Raw genomic sequence first — 15,343 nt, 5'->3', positions numbered from 1 at the left:
AAGGAGGAACATTGGCAAGGACAAGTACCAGTGGGGACGCTTCAACCACAAGCTCGAAAGTCCCTTTTTCTGTGGGTGGATCATCAGCGACAGCAGCAGAGATCGGTGCAAACAGAGGGGCGCCAGGAGGGGTACTAATAGTAATGTTATTTGTTGGTGGTGGGTTTGAAACGGGGGTAGGGATGAGTCCGCTGATGGCTGTGGATACCGATTTATTTAAAGATTCCTCTATCTTAGCAGCGACGTTATCAGGGAGTTTTCCTATATCACCCATGGTTTGATGTAAAAGACCTTCCAGTCGGTTGACCTCAGATGTTAGCTTGTCAATTTTACTGACCAGAGGCTTAACCACAGCTTTGATTTTAGAGTCCATCAGGGCCAGTAATTTAGTAAATTGAGCGTTTGTGAGTGTTAGATTAGCTTCACTGGACAAGTCTAACTCGTCTTCCTCAGAATGCTTCCTCGGGAGGTTAGCCGCTTTATTTTTAGCTGATCTTAGGCATTCCCGTTTTCCCGGAGCAGGTACTAGTGGGGAAATATGGCGCTCAATACTGGTAGTTGCCTCTAGCGCTGCCTCCTGCGCGCTACACTCTTCAAGACCAGCGACGGTGCCACTAGGCTGAATAATGATGGTATCCGGAAATGGGTTAGATGTATCATTGTTTGTACTAAAAGTGCTCAAAAGACCAAAGGGATCCTCTGACTCAATGTCTATAAAAGGGGATTGAGTGGATGAATCTATGCCTAGCGAAGCTCTCCTGTCGCAGTTGATTTTTTCAACGACTTGTACCAGGTAGTTCTCTATGGAGTTGCTGGTTGTAGGTAACTTTTTGGAAGGCATTATGCTGTTGACACACGACCAACGTTAGGCGAACACTTACGTGAAAGTACACTGAGACCTCAATCTCGGGGCAGGTAACCAAGGGACCAGGCCCAACCCAACCGTGGCCAACCTCGGACGGCCTCCGGGCTTAGCCCCGGGCGCTCCCCCGCGCGCTCCCGCGCAGCGGATGTACTACCGGTAATATATCCCTGTTAGCGAGATAGGCGGGATGGGGGCGGGGCCGGCAGGGAGAGCCGGCCAGCTGGCGTAGATCAGGCCCTCGCAGGGACTCCTGGTCCACGGAGTCCCTGCTCCCAGCTCGCAGCCCTGCCGGTTACCTCACACAAGCCCCTCCTCGCAATCTGCTCCTGCGGTGATCCACGCAGCGGGACCCGCGAAGCGGGTCCGGCAAGTCTTGGCGCAAGTCCTCGCTGGAAACAGCCCTGATGCCTAAAGGGCCGGGAGGCACGTCTCAAAGCTACTTGGCAAACTCCGTTTCCACAGGTATCATTCTTGTGGCTCCAGACTGGGCGAGGAGAGTCTGGTATTCAGAGCTTCTGAGAATGAGTATCAATCCTCCTATCAGGCTGCCCCTTCGGGAGTATCTTCTGTTGCAGCAGCATGGGAGGGTTCTCCACCCGAACCTGTCAACTCTGCGCCTCCATGCTTGGAGATTGAGCAGCAACTGTTGAAAGGTTTTGACTTTTATCCTGAAGTCTTTAATGTTATTCTGGCAGCCAGGCAGCCCTCCACTAAGGCGGTATACCCCTGCCCTTGGCAGACATTTGTATTACACTGTACAGAAAGGTCCATTGACCCTCTTTCTGCTCTTCTTTTTACTGTCCTTTTATTCATTCTAACCCTTGCCCAGCAGGGCTCTGTCTTCGGGACTCTCAAGGGCTACATTTCTGCACTGTCTGCTTTTTTGTGGATGCCAGGCCAGCCCTCTCTCCAAGTCTCCTATTGTAAATAGATTCCTATTTACACTTATTTTCCACCCACGCCCTTTGTTATGCTACAGTAGGACCTTAATTTGGTCTTACCCTATCTAATGTGTGCTCCCTTTGAGCCTTTGCACAATTGTCCCCTCCGGCTGTTGACCATCAAAACAGCCTTCTTACTAGCGATTACATATGCCCGGAGGGTGAGTGTGTTGCAGGCATTATCATGCTTGCCTCCTTATCTGATGTCCCTTCTGGACAAGGTGGTTCTTCGCACCAGGGCATCCTTTTTGTCAAACGTTGTGACCCCTTTCCATCTGGGTCAGTCCATCACTTGTCCCACCTTCTTTGCTCCCCTGCATCCTTCTAAGGAAGAGGAGCGTCTCCACCGAATGGACCCAAAAAGGGCGTTGTCGTTCTACCTTGACAGCACAAGAGAGTTCCGGGTGGATGACCAACTCTTTGTGGGGTACGTGGGAGCAAAGAAGGGAAGGCATGTGCGGAAAAAGACCATCTCTTGCTGGGTCGTTCTCTGAATCAAGATTTTTTATGCCTTGGCAAAGAAGCAGCCCCCTGAGGGATTAAGAGTCCATTCCACCAGGGGAAAGGCTGCAACTACGGCCTTGGCTTGGTGTGTCCCAGTCCAAGACATCTGTCCGGCAGAGGCATGGGCATCTTTGTACACGTTCGCAAAACATTACTGCCTTGATGGGCAAGTGTGCAGGGGGCAGACATTTTGCCCGTTCCATCCTACAAGACTTTTTAGTTTGGGATGTGAGTCTGCAACCTACTGCCGGGATGGTATGGCTCCGGTATCTTATTCAAAGATAAGTAATCTGCTACTAGAAGTCTATCAAATGAACAAGTTGCTTACCGTCAGTAACACATTATCTGGTGGAGACTCTATCTAGCTGCAGGTTCCTTACAGCCCCACCCATGCCTCCCTGCTTTGCGGACTGATATTGTAGAGCTAGGGTTTCTCCCCTTTTCAGGGCCCTAGTTTTGCACACGACTACAACAGTTACTTAGTGGCTTTGTGCTTCTGCAGTGCAAAAAACTAAAAGTACTGATGTACGCGCGCCTCGGTGCCTTATATATAGGCACCGTGATGTCATAACCGACGCTAACAACTCCACTGGAGTCATACGGAGCCAAATGGAGCCACCTGATGTAACACGCAAGGGGTATTGCTCGGCAGAAGTTTCCGGATCCAACTGCAGTATTACCATTGTCCCCAGACATCCCATTCTGTTGAGTGGCCTTTTTTGCCATTTAAAGAATTCCAAATATGAGATCTACACACTGATCAGCTCCCCTTTGCGCTCCGTGTCCAAGGAAGCGGAAAGAGTCTTGTAAGAAACTGACATTGATGTGCAGGGTTGGTACTTAAATGTGACTCTTGGGCAGAATTAGGCCATTGTGGAGGTGCACTGCACCAACTAGGGGCATGTAGAACCACTGCTGTGAAACCTTCTGGATCCATTCTTATGCCTGAAGAATATTTTAATAGTGAGGAATCTGTTGTTAGATAAAGCATCCACTAGAAAGAATGTTACAGAAGGCAAGTAACTTGTTCTTCTGGTGGATAGTCTAACTGCAGATCCATCACTACCCTCCCTCTTCCCCATTCTGTGATGTGGACTCTTTACTGTCTAAAGTCCCCACAATAGGACCATTTGTACTATGTCTCATTTCTGAGGGCATGAAAGGGAAGTGTATAAGACACAGATTTTAGTGTGTATGGCCGGATTTTACAGGTGGCTCAGCGCCATCTCGTCCAGAGCTGTACCAAGCTACCACATAGCTGGAAGGATTCTCTGGATCCAGTTAACTATCTGCTGTTTTTCTAAATTTGAGTATTCTGCTGTTAAAAGTATTGATTAGAAAGTAAGTAGCCTGTTTGTTTATTATTCTTTGACACAGGTATGAAACAAGAGCCAACAAAATCCCACGTTCTTGAATATTTGAATTTTTCCTCCAGTTAGAATGAAGTTCCTTTTGGTTCTGTGTTTGTTTCTCACCAGACATTTTATAGGCTGGCAAAACCGGTCAGGTTCCTTGTGAGCCAAATTCTGAGCCACAGTGCCCCAGTAGTGCATGTTAGCATACCTACTAGAGTGTCAGATATCCTTTTGCTAATGCCTGGGGAATTTCTACCCTGCAATTTGTATTTTTCCTGGGTAGGGAACAAAAAACTGACATAGATAGATAGATAGATAGATAGATAGATAGATAGATAGATAGATAGATAGATAGATAGATAGATGTACATATGTTATCACAGTGGAAAGTATTGGCTAATCTATGCATTGGAAATGTGACAGTGGGAATATTAATTTGTAATAGTGTAATCACTCGTGAATTTAAAAGCAGATTGTGAATACTATTGGAATAACAGTGCAGAAGTGAAATTTAGTGCAGTAAAATCTTGTTTTGATTTTGTCCTGCAGGTGCCAGCAGTGTACCAGCATTTTTCTCCGAAGACGATTCCCAATCTAATGATTCCAGTGATTCAGACAGTAGTAGCAGTCAGAGTGAAGACATTGAACAAGAGACCTTTATGATTGATGAACCCTTAGAGCGGTCAACAAGTAGTTCTCATGCCAGTGGTGCTGCGCAGGCTCCAAGATCAATGCAGTGGGCAGTGCGGAATAACCAGAATTCAAGGGCAACTAATACAACTCCATCAAGCACATCTGCACCAGCACGTAAGTGTAATGACTATTTTTATATTTTATCTCTATTCCAAATGCTGAGAGTTTAATAATCTGGAGATAAGGATTTTCCTAAAAAACGTTGTCACTCAGAAGAAGAGCCTCTGAAAATCTAATCTGATAAAGACATCTAGCTGCAGATTCTTAAACTTAGAGTATCCCCAGGCGTCAGACTGAATCCAGAAAACTTTCCGCAGCAGCACCTCTGCGTGCCGGGGAGGGGAGGGGGGATGGGGGGGCGGTGCTACACGGCTCCGCCCTGACGTCCATGGACGTGACATCAGGGGAGCCATATAAGCCCCTCCCGGTGCGCTGATGTCAATTTTTCTTCTTTTCTGCGTCCCAACACGGATCCAGGAAAACCCGCGGTTCCTTGGCCTGTTTTTCAGGCCTTCTCGACACCTTCGGCGTCGCGGAACAGTGCAGTGTGCGATTAATTTGGGCTTTAAGGCTTGTGAGACCTGTACACTGCAAATGTCTGTCACGGATCCGCACACGATATGTATGTGGTGCCTGGGAGTGCACCACGACTCCGTAGAATGCGACTCCTGTCGGCAGATGAAACCAAAGTCCCTGAGAAAGGGTCGTAAGAAGCTGCTGGCAGCCCGAATGTCCGGAGGTGGTCCTCCCGTAAAGGTGACGCTGGGGCCCGCTGCTCTTGGTCTTTGCCAGACACAGGCACCCAGGAGTAGTCTCCCTGATACCCACTCTTCCCGGGTGTCGAAGCGACAAGCACCCAGATGGAGGACTATTCAAAGTCTCTCCAGTCTTTCTTAGGGTCACCCCTTCTCCATGGTGCGCCATCGGGTCCCACAGAGGAGGACGGCACTCGTGTAGGGCCTTCGCAGGCGGATTCGTCCTCCGCGCCGACTGCGTGCATCAACTCTGGTTCTTGAGTCGATAAAACGTCGGGACACGGCCCGGAGAGGCATCCCAGTCGTCCGTCCAGACCGCCTGTCCTGTTGCCACACAGCCCTGTGCAGCTTCCTGCGCTGATGTCGGCTGCGGCACCGAGTTAGACGCCCTGTCAACCTCTTTCCTCCTCAGGTGAAAGTCGAGTCACCATCGGTCCGCACCCAGATTGAGTCCCCTCTGGAGGTTCTCGAGGTCGATGCAACGCTGTCTCGGGGTCGGTGGATGCTGGTGCCGGCACCTACAGCTCCTCTGTTACAGGAGGATGAAATCCCTCTGGGCTCACCGTGCCTAGGGTCGTTTTAGTGTCCCTTGCCGGGGTTAAGACTTATCATATGTGGGTTATTTGCTGGCTTTTGTGTAGCTGCCTTCCTACAAGGAAGGCTTGGTTCGCTCCTGTGGAGTCTTCCTCACAGAGGTTCTTCCGTAGATCAGTCTGTCCTCTCTTTCTGCTGTTATGCGACCCACAGGTTGGCGTAGCTCTATTTAACTTTCTTAGGGTTGGGGTCTATGGTTGTCCGTAGTACTTTGAAGCATCGGTAGAGGTTCCCTACTGTGAGGCTTCTGCCTTGCCTGCCTTTCCCAGGGGCGTTTTCAGCCTCGCTATGCTCCTCTTTGTCCATGTTGGCTGCTCTACTTTTCGCCAGCTACTGTCCTTTGGGACCCATTGTTCTGTTCCGTTCCGGTACAGTTCTTCCGCGGCAGACACCCTGCCATCGTATAGTGCCAGGGCAGGGCAGCTGTGCAGCACACTTCTTCAGTGTTTGCGCGTAGTGTGGGTGCACCCTGGTATGTTCGCTATCATGGCGTACCTGCGTTCTTTCTTCCGCTTCTGCTGTGACTGGTTCTACTCTCCACTCTCCGGGATGGGTAATGCTTTCTTGTGTTTCAGCCCTGTCTGGACTTGTCTATAGGTGGTGGCATCTTCGCCTCATTTTCTGGGCACTTCCCAAACAGGAGTTTTTCCTATTTCCCTGATGCCTTCTGCGCAGGTGTTTTCCACGCTTCTGCTTTGGGTTAAATTAAATTAAATGAAATACCAGTATTTGTAAAGCGCACAGCTACCTCCGAAGTGGTGTCCCAGCGCTTGGGCCCTCGGAAAGATTAAGCAAGCTATTTCCCAGAGTCACATGGTGCTGGGCTAGCCTGCCGCCAGCACCAGGGATCGAACCGTTAACCCTGTAGTCTGGCGTCAGGCACCCTGGCCTCTGCGCCACACCTCTTCCTCCTGCTGTAACACTCTCTGGGGAAGTGTTCTCTTCAGGATACTCCCGTTCTTGGGTGGTCTTGTCTGTACATCCGTAGGCCATTACATTGGTCCTGACTTTTTCCACTTTTGTGTCCTGCTCCATCCCCTCATCTGTCTAGGGGAGACCGTGGCTCCTCCCGGACGGGTGGCTGATGTCTCTTACAGATCTTGACATTGTCCTGTCCAACTGTGCTTCAACATGACTGTTGGTACTTATGGCGTACCCTTGTCTTGTTTTATGCAACACATCCTTTTTTAGATGTGTATCTATCTTAATATATATCAACTCTGTGCTCTTCCCACAGCAGGGTCTCGCAGGTAATCTTCCTTGCTGCGGTGCCCTTGGTTTTCGACCCGGCCTGCTCATGGTGCGAGCTCTTGCGTGTTTGTCCGGCTTGCCGGAGGCCCCTTTTTGCCGGTTGCCTACCTAGTGATGCGTCCTTCACATCTGGGCTGCTCACGCTACCCCACAAGGGGATTTCCATATACCTTGTGTGGTTCTGGCGTCCACACTGTATGCCTATGTGTATTCCGGTCTTCCACGTGAATACCAGTCTTAGTGTAGTCCTGTTCTGGGTGCTTCAGCTTGTTGCTGTCTGCCCTCTCACATGTCTTTGTGAAGGAGCGACTTTGTACTGGATTGTCTTGTGTTTCTAGTAATGCCAGCACTTTCTGGCCATTGGTCGGCATCCTGCCAATGCTGCCCCGCGTATCTTAGCTGGTGCAAGTTCAATAGTGCTTTTTTCCACTGTTGTGCATACTCGACAGGTATGCGCTGACTCTGTCATACCCTTTTGTCCTCTCTCTGCGTCTTTCTTCCTGTCAACACATCAGATCCTGCAGATCCATCGGACCCTAGGATCAGTTCATCTTCTTTTTCGAAGCAATGAACTCTCACTCCGCATCAGCATTTCTTGCTCTGTGCTTTTTCTCTCAACCTGTGGTCTGGTCTCGGCTGTGCTGGCATTGCTGTCCCCCACTGTGTTTCGTCACCTAGATGACAGCTAAGTTCTTTCTGGAACTTGGTGGGGTTCAGTCACAGACTCCGGCTCCTCTGAGTATGGCTTTGGTATCTATTCTAAGTTAAGGAATCTGCGGCTAGATGTCTCTACCAGATAAACGAGTTACTTACCTTCGGTGACGATGTATCTGGTAGAGACACAGTCTAGCCGCAGATTCCTTAACACCCACCCATCCTCCCCGTTCTGCGAGGACCTTTTCAGGTTGGGTTTTCTGAATTCGCCTCCCTCTGGGTGGCTTTGTCTTTCTGCGGGGTGACCTCTTTCACTTCAATCCTCAACAGGATGCTTAATTGTGTTTTGCTTTCTCTACTCCACCCATTCTTGTGATTGGGCGGTATGCTCATGTGTCATGTGTCCTTTATCCCTACGCCCTCTGTCATCCAGTGTGGCGTCTACTCATGTCCTCCCCCCCTTCTCATTTGCCTTAGGGTCTCTTCCCTCCCCTGCAGTCCATTGGTTTGAAGTCTATCGGCTCTGCCTCAGGCTATAGGTCCCTTACAGGGGATACAACGTCCCTTTCTGGTGTATTGTCATTGCTCATGTGTTCGGACTTGTTGCCCTTCACAGTTATATATTCTGGTTGCAGACTTTGTCATCTGCCATGATGATTTTTCACATCTTCTTCTGCCTCCGGGGAGGGTTTGGGTTGCTTCTCAAAGCGGTGTTCTGCTCTTTCCCTTCACTATTTTTCAGTATACAGTGCCTGGCACTGTCCTTTACGGCGCTGTTTTTCACCATTCAATTTCTGTTTCATCTTTTTCGGACACTGTTCCCATACTCTAACAGTTTTTGGTGGTGGCTCCGCGTTGTGGTGCAGAAAAGATTCTCCGGCGAAAACTGACATCAGCGCGTCAGGAGGGGCTTATGTGGCTCCGCTTATGTTACGTCCATGGACGAAGTCCGGGCGGAGCCGTTTGACGACGCCCCCCGGCGCGAAGAGGTGCTGCTGCGGAAAGTTTTCCGGAGCCAGTCTGATGCTTGGGGATATTCTAAGTTAAGGAATCTGCGGCTAGACTGTGTCCTTACCAGATATATAGTTACCGAAGGTAAGTAACTCGTTCATCTGAAAGAAACACGTTAGTGTTCGATTCCGTACCTTAGAATATCCCCAGGCGTAAGGCTGGATCCGGAATGTTTTCGTCAGCTGAACCCCTGCGCGTCGGTAGGCATCGTCTGCGCCTCCGCGTCCGTCGTCGGCGTTGTGATCGCCGGAATGACGTCGTCGGAGTACTTAGACGCCACCCTCGCGCGCTGACGTCAGTTCTTCTTTTTTCCACGCCAGGCAGCACTGATCCGGGACGAGCAGTACTCTAGTAATTTTTTGACTAACTTTTTTGATCTTTTTTGATCACTTTTCGAGTCGATTTCGACTCACGGTGCCGTTAGGGATGCCTGGTTTTAAACCTTGCGACCCCTGTCACCGCTGATGTCAGTGACCGACTCCCACCATCGTGCCTTTACTGCCTTCGGGCCAGCCACGATGACAAGTCGTGCCCCGACTGCCGGGCCTTGACCTCGAAGGCTAGATGGGAGCGGTCCCGTAAGCTGCTTGAGCTCCGGCAGTCAGCTCCGTGCCGCTCGAGGTCCCGGTCAAGGAGGAAGTCGAGGGACCGGTCGTGGAGCCGCAGTCATCGCCGCTCATCAAGTCACCACCACTGGTCGGGCTCAAAGTCCTCGGGGAATCGAGGCATTCGAAGAAGTTGAAGAGGCGTCATCGCTCTTCTGCCTCCCCCAGACGCTCGCGCGACACAGCCGGGGGTTCGGGCGACACCGCCCACGCGGCACCACCGGAGCCGCAGGCGCCGCGTCGAGCTCCATACCCGCCGGTCCCTGGGCTGCACGTGACGCCGGAGGAGATAAGTGCTTTCCTCCTGGCCATGAGGGCTCACTTTCCTCCGCCTGAACCTGCCGAGGCGCCCTTGGGCCCCGCGGGTCTGACTGGGAGCCCCGCAGCTCTGGCCCCGGCGCCGTAGTAGACTCTGGTCCCGGCAGGGCAACTCAGGATCCAGGCCTGGATCCGGATTGTCGCAGTCGACCTCACGACTCCTCAGCTGGCACCGACTCCGAGGGTGTCCCTCCCGGTGCCGTCTCCGGACGATGCCGTCCCAGGTCAATGTCCGACGCCGAAGCGGCGCCGCTCAGCATAGTCTCCGACACCGATGAGTTACCATTTCACCTACGACCCGGCTCCATCATTTTTGCCTGGTTTCCATGACATGGATGATGAGGACTGGGAGGGGTCTGAGGATCACGAATAGCGTCTGAACTCGGACGCCGCGCAAGCTCTCTTTCAGCAATAGGGACAGAACACGCAATGTCATCAGTTCTGCGCATTGGAATTTCCAAGGCGGCACTCGCTATGAGACTCTTTACGTCGCGAGTGGAGCTGCTGTCTGTTGTATGCCTTTCGGCCTATACCACTTCTGCCCAGAGTGCTGAAGAAGATCAGGCGAGATCGGGCCAAAGTCATCCATGTGGTTCCGGACTGGGCACAAAGATACTGGTATCCCGAGCTACTCAGCATGTCAATCGATCCCCTGATTCGTCTGCTTCTTCAGGAGGACCTTCTGTCGCATCAGCAGGGGACAGTCCTCCCCCAGAACCTGTCCAGTCTCCACCTACATGCATGGAGATTGAGCTGCGGCAGTTGAGGCCATTTGACTTGCCTCCAGAAGTCTGTGATGTGATTCTGGCAGCCAGGCGTCCCTCCACAAAATCGGTATATGCCTGCAGGTGGAACAGATTTGTGGCATGGTGCACAGCAAGGGCTGTGGATTCACTCTCTGTCCCTATTTCAGAGGTACTCCTCTTCCTTCTTTTCTTTCCCAGCAGGGCTCTGCTCTGGGCACTATTTAAAGGCTCCCTCTCGGCCATTTCAGCCTTCTTAAGGATTCCTGATCAGCCTTCTCTTTTCAAGTCCCCTGTTGTAAATAGATTCTTAAAAGGCATCACACACGTTTCCTCCTGTTCCCTTTGTGATGTCTCAGTGGGACTTGAACCTTGTGCTGACTTATCTGATGTGCGCTCCCTTTGAGCCACTTCATAGCTGTCCTCTTCATCTTTTGACTCTTAAACTTGCATTCCTGGTTGCCATCACATCTGCCATGAGAGTGAGTGAGCTCCAGGCTCTATCTTCTAAACCTCCTTTCCTCTCTGTCCATCTGGACAAAGTTGTTCTGAGGACTTGTCCATCTTTCCTACCCAAGGTGGTTACAGCATTTCATATCGGGCAGTCAATCACCTTACCCACCTTCTTTCCGCCTCCGCATCCCTCGAAAGAGGAAGAGAGGCTCCACCGTCTGGACCCAAAACGTGCCCTCTCCTTCTATCTAGATCACACACGCCAGTTCTGGGTGGACAACCAGCTCTTTGTTTGTAACGTGGGCGCTAAGAATGGACGGGCTGTGCACAAGCGGACCATCTCTTGGTGGGTCGTCTTGTGTATCAAGGTTTGCTACTGTTGGGCTCTCCGCCCATTCCACTTGGTCCACGGCAGCTACTACTGCCCTGTGTCGGGTAGTCCCCTTGCAGGACATCTGTTGGGCAGCTGCGTGGGCCTCGCTGCACACGTTTGCTAAGCATTACTGCCTGGACAGCCAAGTCCGGAGAGATGGATTTTTCGGCCGTTCCAATCTCCAGGACTTTCTGGTGTGTTCTTGGTTCGGAGACCCACCACCGGGGTTGGTATTGCTGGGGTATCTATTCTAAGGTAAGGAATCTAATACTAACCTGTTTCTTTCAGATGCACAAGTTACTTCCCTTCGGTAATGATATATCTGTAAGAAACATTAGTTAGTGTTAGATTCCTTACCACCCCACCCATCCTCCCCGTTCTGCAGACCGATAATTAGGGTTACGGACATCCCTTTCAGGGCCCTAATTTCATGGCACCAGTGTCGGTTTCTACCATGGCTCTGCGTTCCTGGCGCAGAAAGCTATGTACAGAACTGACATCAGTGCGCGAGGGCGGCGTCTAAGTACTCCGACGATGTCATTCCGGCGATCACGACGCCGACGACGGATGCGGAGCCGCAGATGACGCCTACCGATGCGCAGGGGTACTGCTGATGAAAACTTTCCGGATCCAGCCTGACGCCTGGGGATATTCAAAGGTAATGAAATTAACACTACCTAATGGGTCTAACAGATATATCGTTACCGAAGGTAAGTAACTTGTGCATTAGGTATCTACATCTAGTGTGGTAGAGCTTATTGTATGGAAAAAGAACTCTGTAGGTTTTTTAAGATGATGGGTTCTATACTGGAGATTTACAATGCAATTATGCTTTTAATTTACTAAGATCGCGCCAGTAGGTAGCATTGGTCAATTCCCTATCATGCCGTATGTTGCAGAGTTCGTTGTCGTGACAACGGGCCGTCTATATAGGCGCCATCTCTGCACACTGACGTCTGTTGTTTTCTTTCTGAGCCAGTCAGCACAGATCTGTCGAAGAGATCCACCCCCTGTCATTTTTTGACAGGCCTTTTTCGACTTTTTGTCATAAAGAATTCTGTGTGTAGGATGTACACCGTGTGGCTCCTGTCACTGCACCATGTCTGTTACTGACCCCCCCACCTCCTGTGTCCCTTTGGTGCCTGGAGCGCGGCCATGCCCTGAAGGTGTTCTCCGACTGCCATGCCATGACACTGAAACCTTTGAGGGAGCAGTCCCTAAAGCTGCTTGCAGCCCCGCGTCTCAGATCTCCTCGGAGATCTTATTCCCGGTCTCGGTCGAGGGGAAGGTCCGAACACCGCTCAGGGTGATCCAAGTCTTTATACTCCCATTCGTTATCTTAGAAGGTGTCTGGTAAGAAGCACCATAAGAAAAACAAGAAATCAAAGCATGCTTTTACTTCGCCCCGTCTGTCATCCGACCAGATGGAGTAGTCTCGGTGTGTTCAAAGTCCCGCACCACGGAGCGGGCGCCTGGGTCCGCTCTGCATTTCCCTCCTTTTATGGGCTGCTAGTGACCCCCGCCCAGTTAAGAGTTTTATGGCACCATATGCTCCATATTTGGGATGCCTGACCCTGTCAGCACGACCCTGCAGGCTCCTCTCTGTGCCGGTCGCAGCCATCCCACCCTGTCCGCCCCCGAAACCCTCCAGCACCAGCCCCATTCTTAACCCCATGACACCGAGCCAGTCAGGCAATCACTGGCGCTGAGACAGGCGCAACAAAGCCCTTGGGCTCTGTCGTATCCTCAACCCTTCCTTGGACCTGCCGCTTCCTACTATGGAAGTCAAGACCAATGTCTTGACAGTCTGTTGGGCTTCATGCCGTAACTTGTGCCTTATTCTGAAGGTCATGGATGGGATGAGGATTGGGAGGGGCAGTAGGATTCCTTAGAAAACCCGCTTATCAACAGAGAAATGGTCTGGTACGAGGACCTGGGTGATGCCAGCGGCTTGGACACCTCCCTAGACCATGGCATTCTCTTTCCTCCTAACCTGGCTATGGAGGAGGGGGCTTCATTCTCAATGGTGGTGCATACTGCTGCGTAGGTCTTGGACCTACAGCTTTCTAGGCTGTCTGTCAAAGACCACTGTCTTGACAAAGGTCCTCCAGCCTAGTGTCAAAATCGTGAAACCCTTATTCCCCTTTAACGAATCCTTGACAGATACTGGACACCTGGTCCAAGCCCAGCACTGGTACTCCTGTGAACAGATCTGTCGCCCACCGCCATCGACCTGCACCGGCCAACACAGCTCACCTCTCCAACCACCCAAACCCCGAGAGCTTGGAGGTCGAAGCCTACTTTCCGTAGCGTGTTACTTTCTGCACCCCGTATAAAGAATCCAAAAAGCTGGACAGGTTTAGTAAGATCTTCTCTTCCAGCAGCCTTGCATTGCAGTTGGTATACACCGCATGGCTTTTGGTCCATTACTCCCTTTCACTATGGGAAACCGTTGCGCAAGTCCTCCCACAGGTCCCGGAGGAGGCAGGGCTTGGCCTCTTCTAAGCTGTTGCAGACGGGAGGGATGCAGCAATGTTTGCCATACTCTGTGGCCTAGACACAACACTCTTTGGACAGAGCGATTTCCTCGACCGTGGCCGTTACGCGCCACACCTGGCTAAGAACCTTTGAATTTTGGGGAGATGTCCAAGCCTGCCTTATGACCATGCCCTTTAATGGGCTCTCATCTCTTCAGGAGCAGGGCGGATGCGGCACTAAAGCACTTTAAGGTATCGCGGGTTACGGGCAAGATCTTGGGCCTCTCCGTATCATCCTGGCCTGTGTCCGCCTTTCGCGGCTACGGGAGGGGCTTGCAATCATGCCAGCCCTACCCTAGCTGAAGCGTAAGTTCCTCAAACTGTGCATGGCCGAGGGCGGGTTCAACCCGATCTCGCGGGTCAGGAGGCCATAAGTCGGGTCAGGCCACAAACCTCTCCCACTGTTCCTTCATCTCCAAACCTTCCTTGTTCAATCCTTTCAGTTCATGGACATCCAGTTAGTGGTAGGATAGGCCATCACCTCCACCACTGGTGGGAATCACCTCGGACAGGTGGGTGTTGATGTTAGTCTCAAGGGGTTACTACCTCCTCTCTCAGATTACTCCTTGTAGGAAAGTGGCTTTCTGTTGCAGTAACCTGCCCACTTTTGGCCAGACAACTGATGCACTTTCACTTGGTGTGCCCTGGGTCCCTGCCAATTAGGTTCCCAGGGTCTGTATTCTTTTCTCAAAACTAAACCCAATTGACATTACTGGCCCCAGGTCAGACCCTGGTAAATGGTACCACAGGTACCCAGGGCACTGTGACCAGAGAAGGCCTCTAAGGGCTGCAGCGCTTAATGTGCCAACTTAGAGGCCCTGTACCTTTACACACACACACACTGCCTTTGCAGGTTTTGATGCATAACAAAGTGAAGAGTCAACATGGCACACATCTCTTTGTAGCATGCCTACAATCCACTGCCCTGGCATAGATCAGTCACCCCTGTAGCTGGGTGCACTATACCAGTGGTGAGGATAAAGGTGCTTAAGCCCTGTACCCCTACAATGTCTTAGTCCATTCTTAGATGTTGTAAGTGCAGTGCTGATATTAAGAGTATGTGGTGCTGGGAGTTTATCATTACGAACTCCACAGCACCATAATGGCTACACTGAAAATGAGAAGTTTGGCATCGAACTTCTCAGCACATTAAACCCACACTGATATCAGTATGGGATTTAAGGAAAAATGCACACAGAGGGCATCTCAGAGATGCCCCCTGAAAACTAACCCACCTCTAGTGTCCCAACTCAGTGGCTGCTTAGACTGCCATCAACCGATATGTTTCTGGACCCCTGGGTCGAAAGCCTGCTGCTCTCGGGGGCCTGAAACAATGCACATCCTAGGACGAGGTGCCAAGTCTCCTCCCCAAGGGTAGGCAGTGTTCACGAAGGGGATGCTTCAAAGGCATGCCGCCTTTTGTGAGCTTTTCCAGATCACTGTCTGCTTTAAGCATCTGGTCCCCACTGGTTCTACCCCCCACTTTGGGCGGGAGAACCGTCGGGGGAAAAACAATTGAGGGAGAGAGGTATGCCCACCTCTGCCAACTCCACCCCTCAGGTGGGGGAGGCAAGTTGAAGCACAACTCTCAGTCCAAGCCATCTTGAAGATGGGGGGACTCAGACAACCAGGGACAGGCACTTGCACCCCTCCCACCAGAGGGTAGCATAATAGGGAGTGTACCCACCCCA

At 51.3% G+C, this 15,343-nt stretch overlaps 1 protein-coding gene across 18 annotated transcripts in view; it reads left to right on the top strand.

The window, feature by feature from the left end:
* The window catches only part of UBR5 (ubiquitin protein ligase E3 component n-recognin 5), a 2,064,863-nt gene that overhangs the window by 1,397,823 nt on the left and 651,697 nt on the right, over positions 1-15,343 (top strand). For all 18 annotated transcript variants that reach the window (XM_086966085.1, XM_086966077.1, XM_086966080.1 and 15 more), the window contains one exon: positions 4,215-4,472. In XM_086966085.1, coding sequence (XP_086822211.1) covers positions 4,215-4,472 — 258 coding nt within the window. The remainder of the gene's footprint in view (positions 1-4,214; positions 4,473-15,343) is intronic.

The sequence above is a fragment of the Lissotriton vulgaris genome, chromosome 4_1 (assembly GCF_964263255.1).
Source record: "Lissotriton vulgaris chromosome 4_1, aLisVul1.2, whole genome shotgun sequence".
Lineage (NCBI taxonomy): Eukaryota > Metazoa > Chordata > Amphibia > Caudata > Salamandridae > Lissotriton > Lissotriton vulgaris.
The sequence above is the reverse complement of the archived record's forward strand: the minus strand, read 5'-3'. Positions and strand labels throughout refer to the sequence as shown.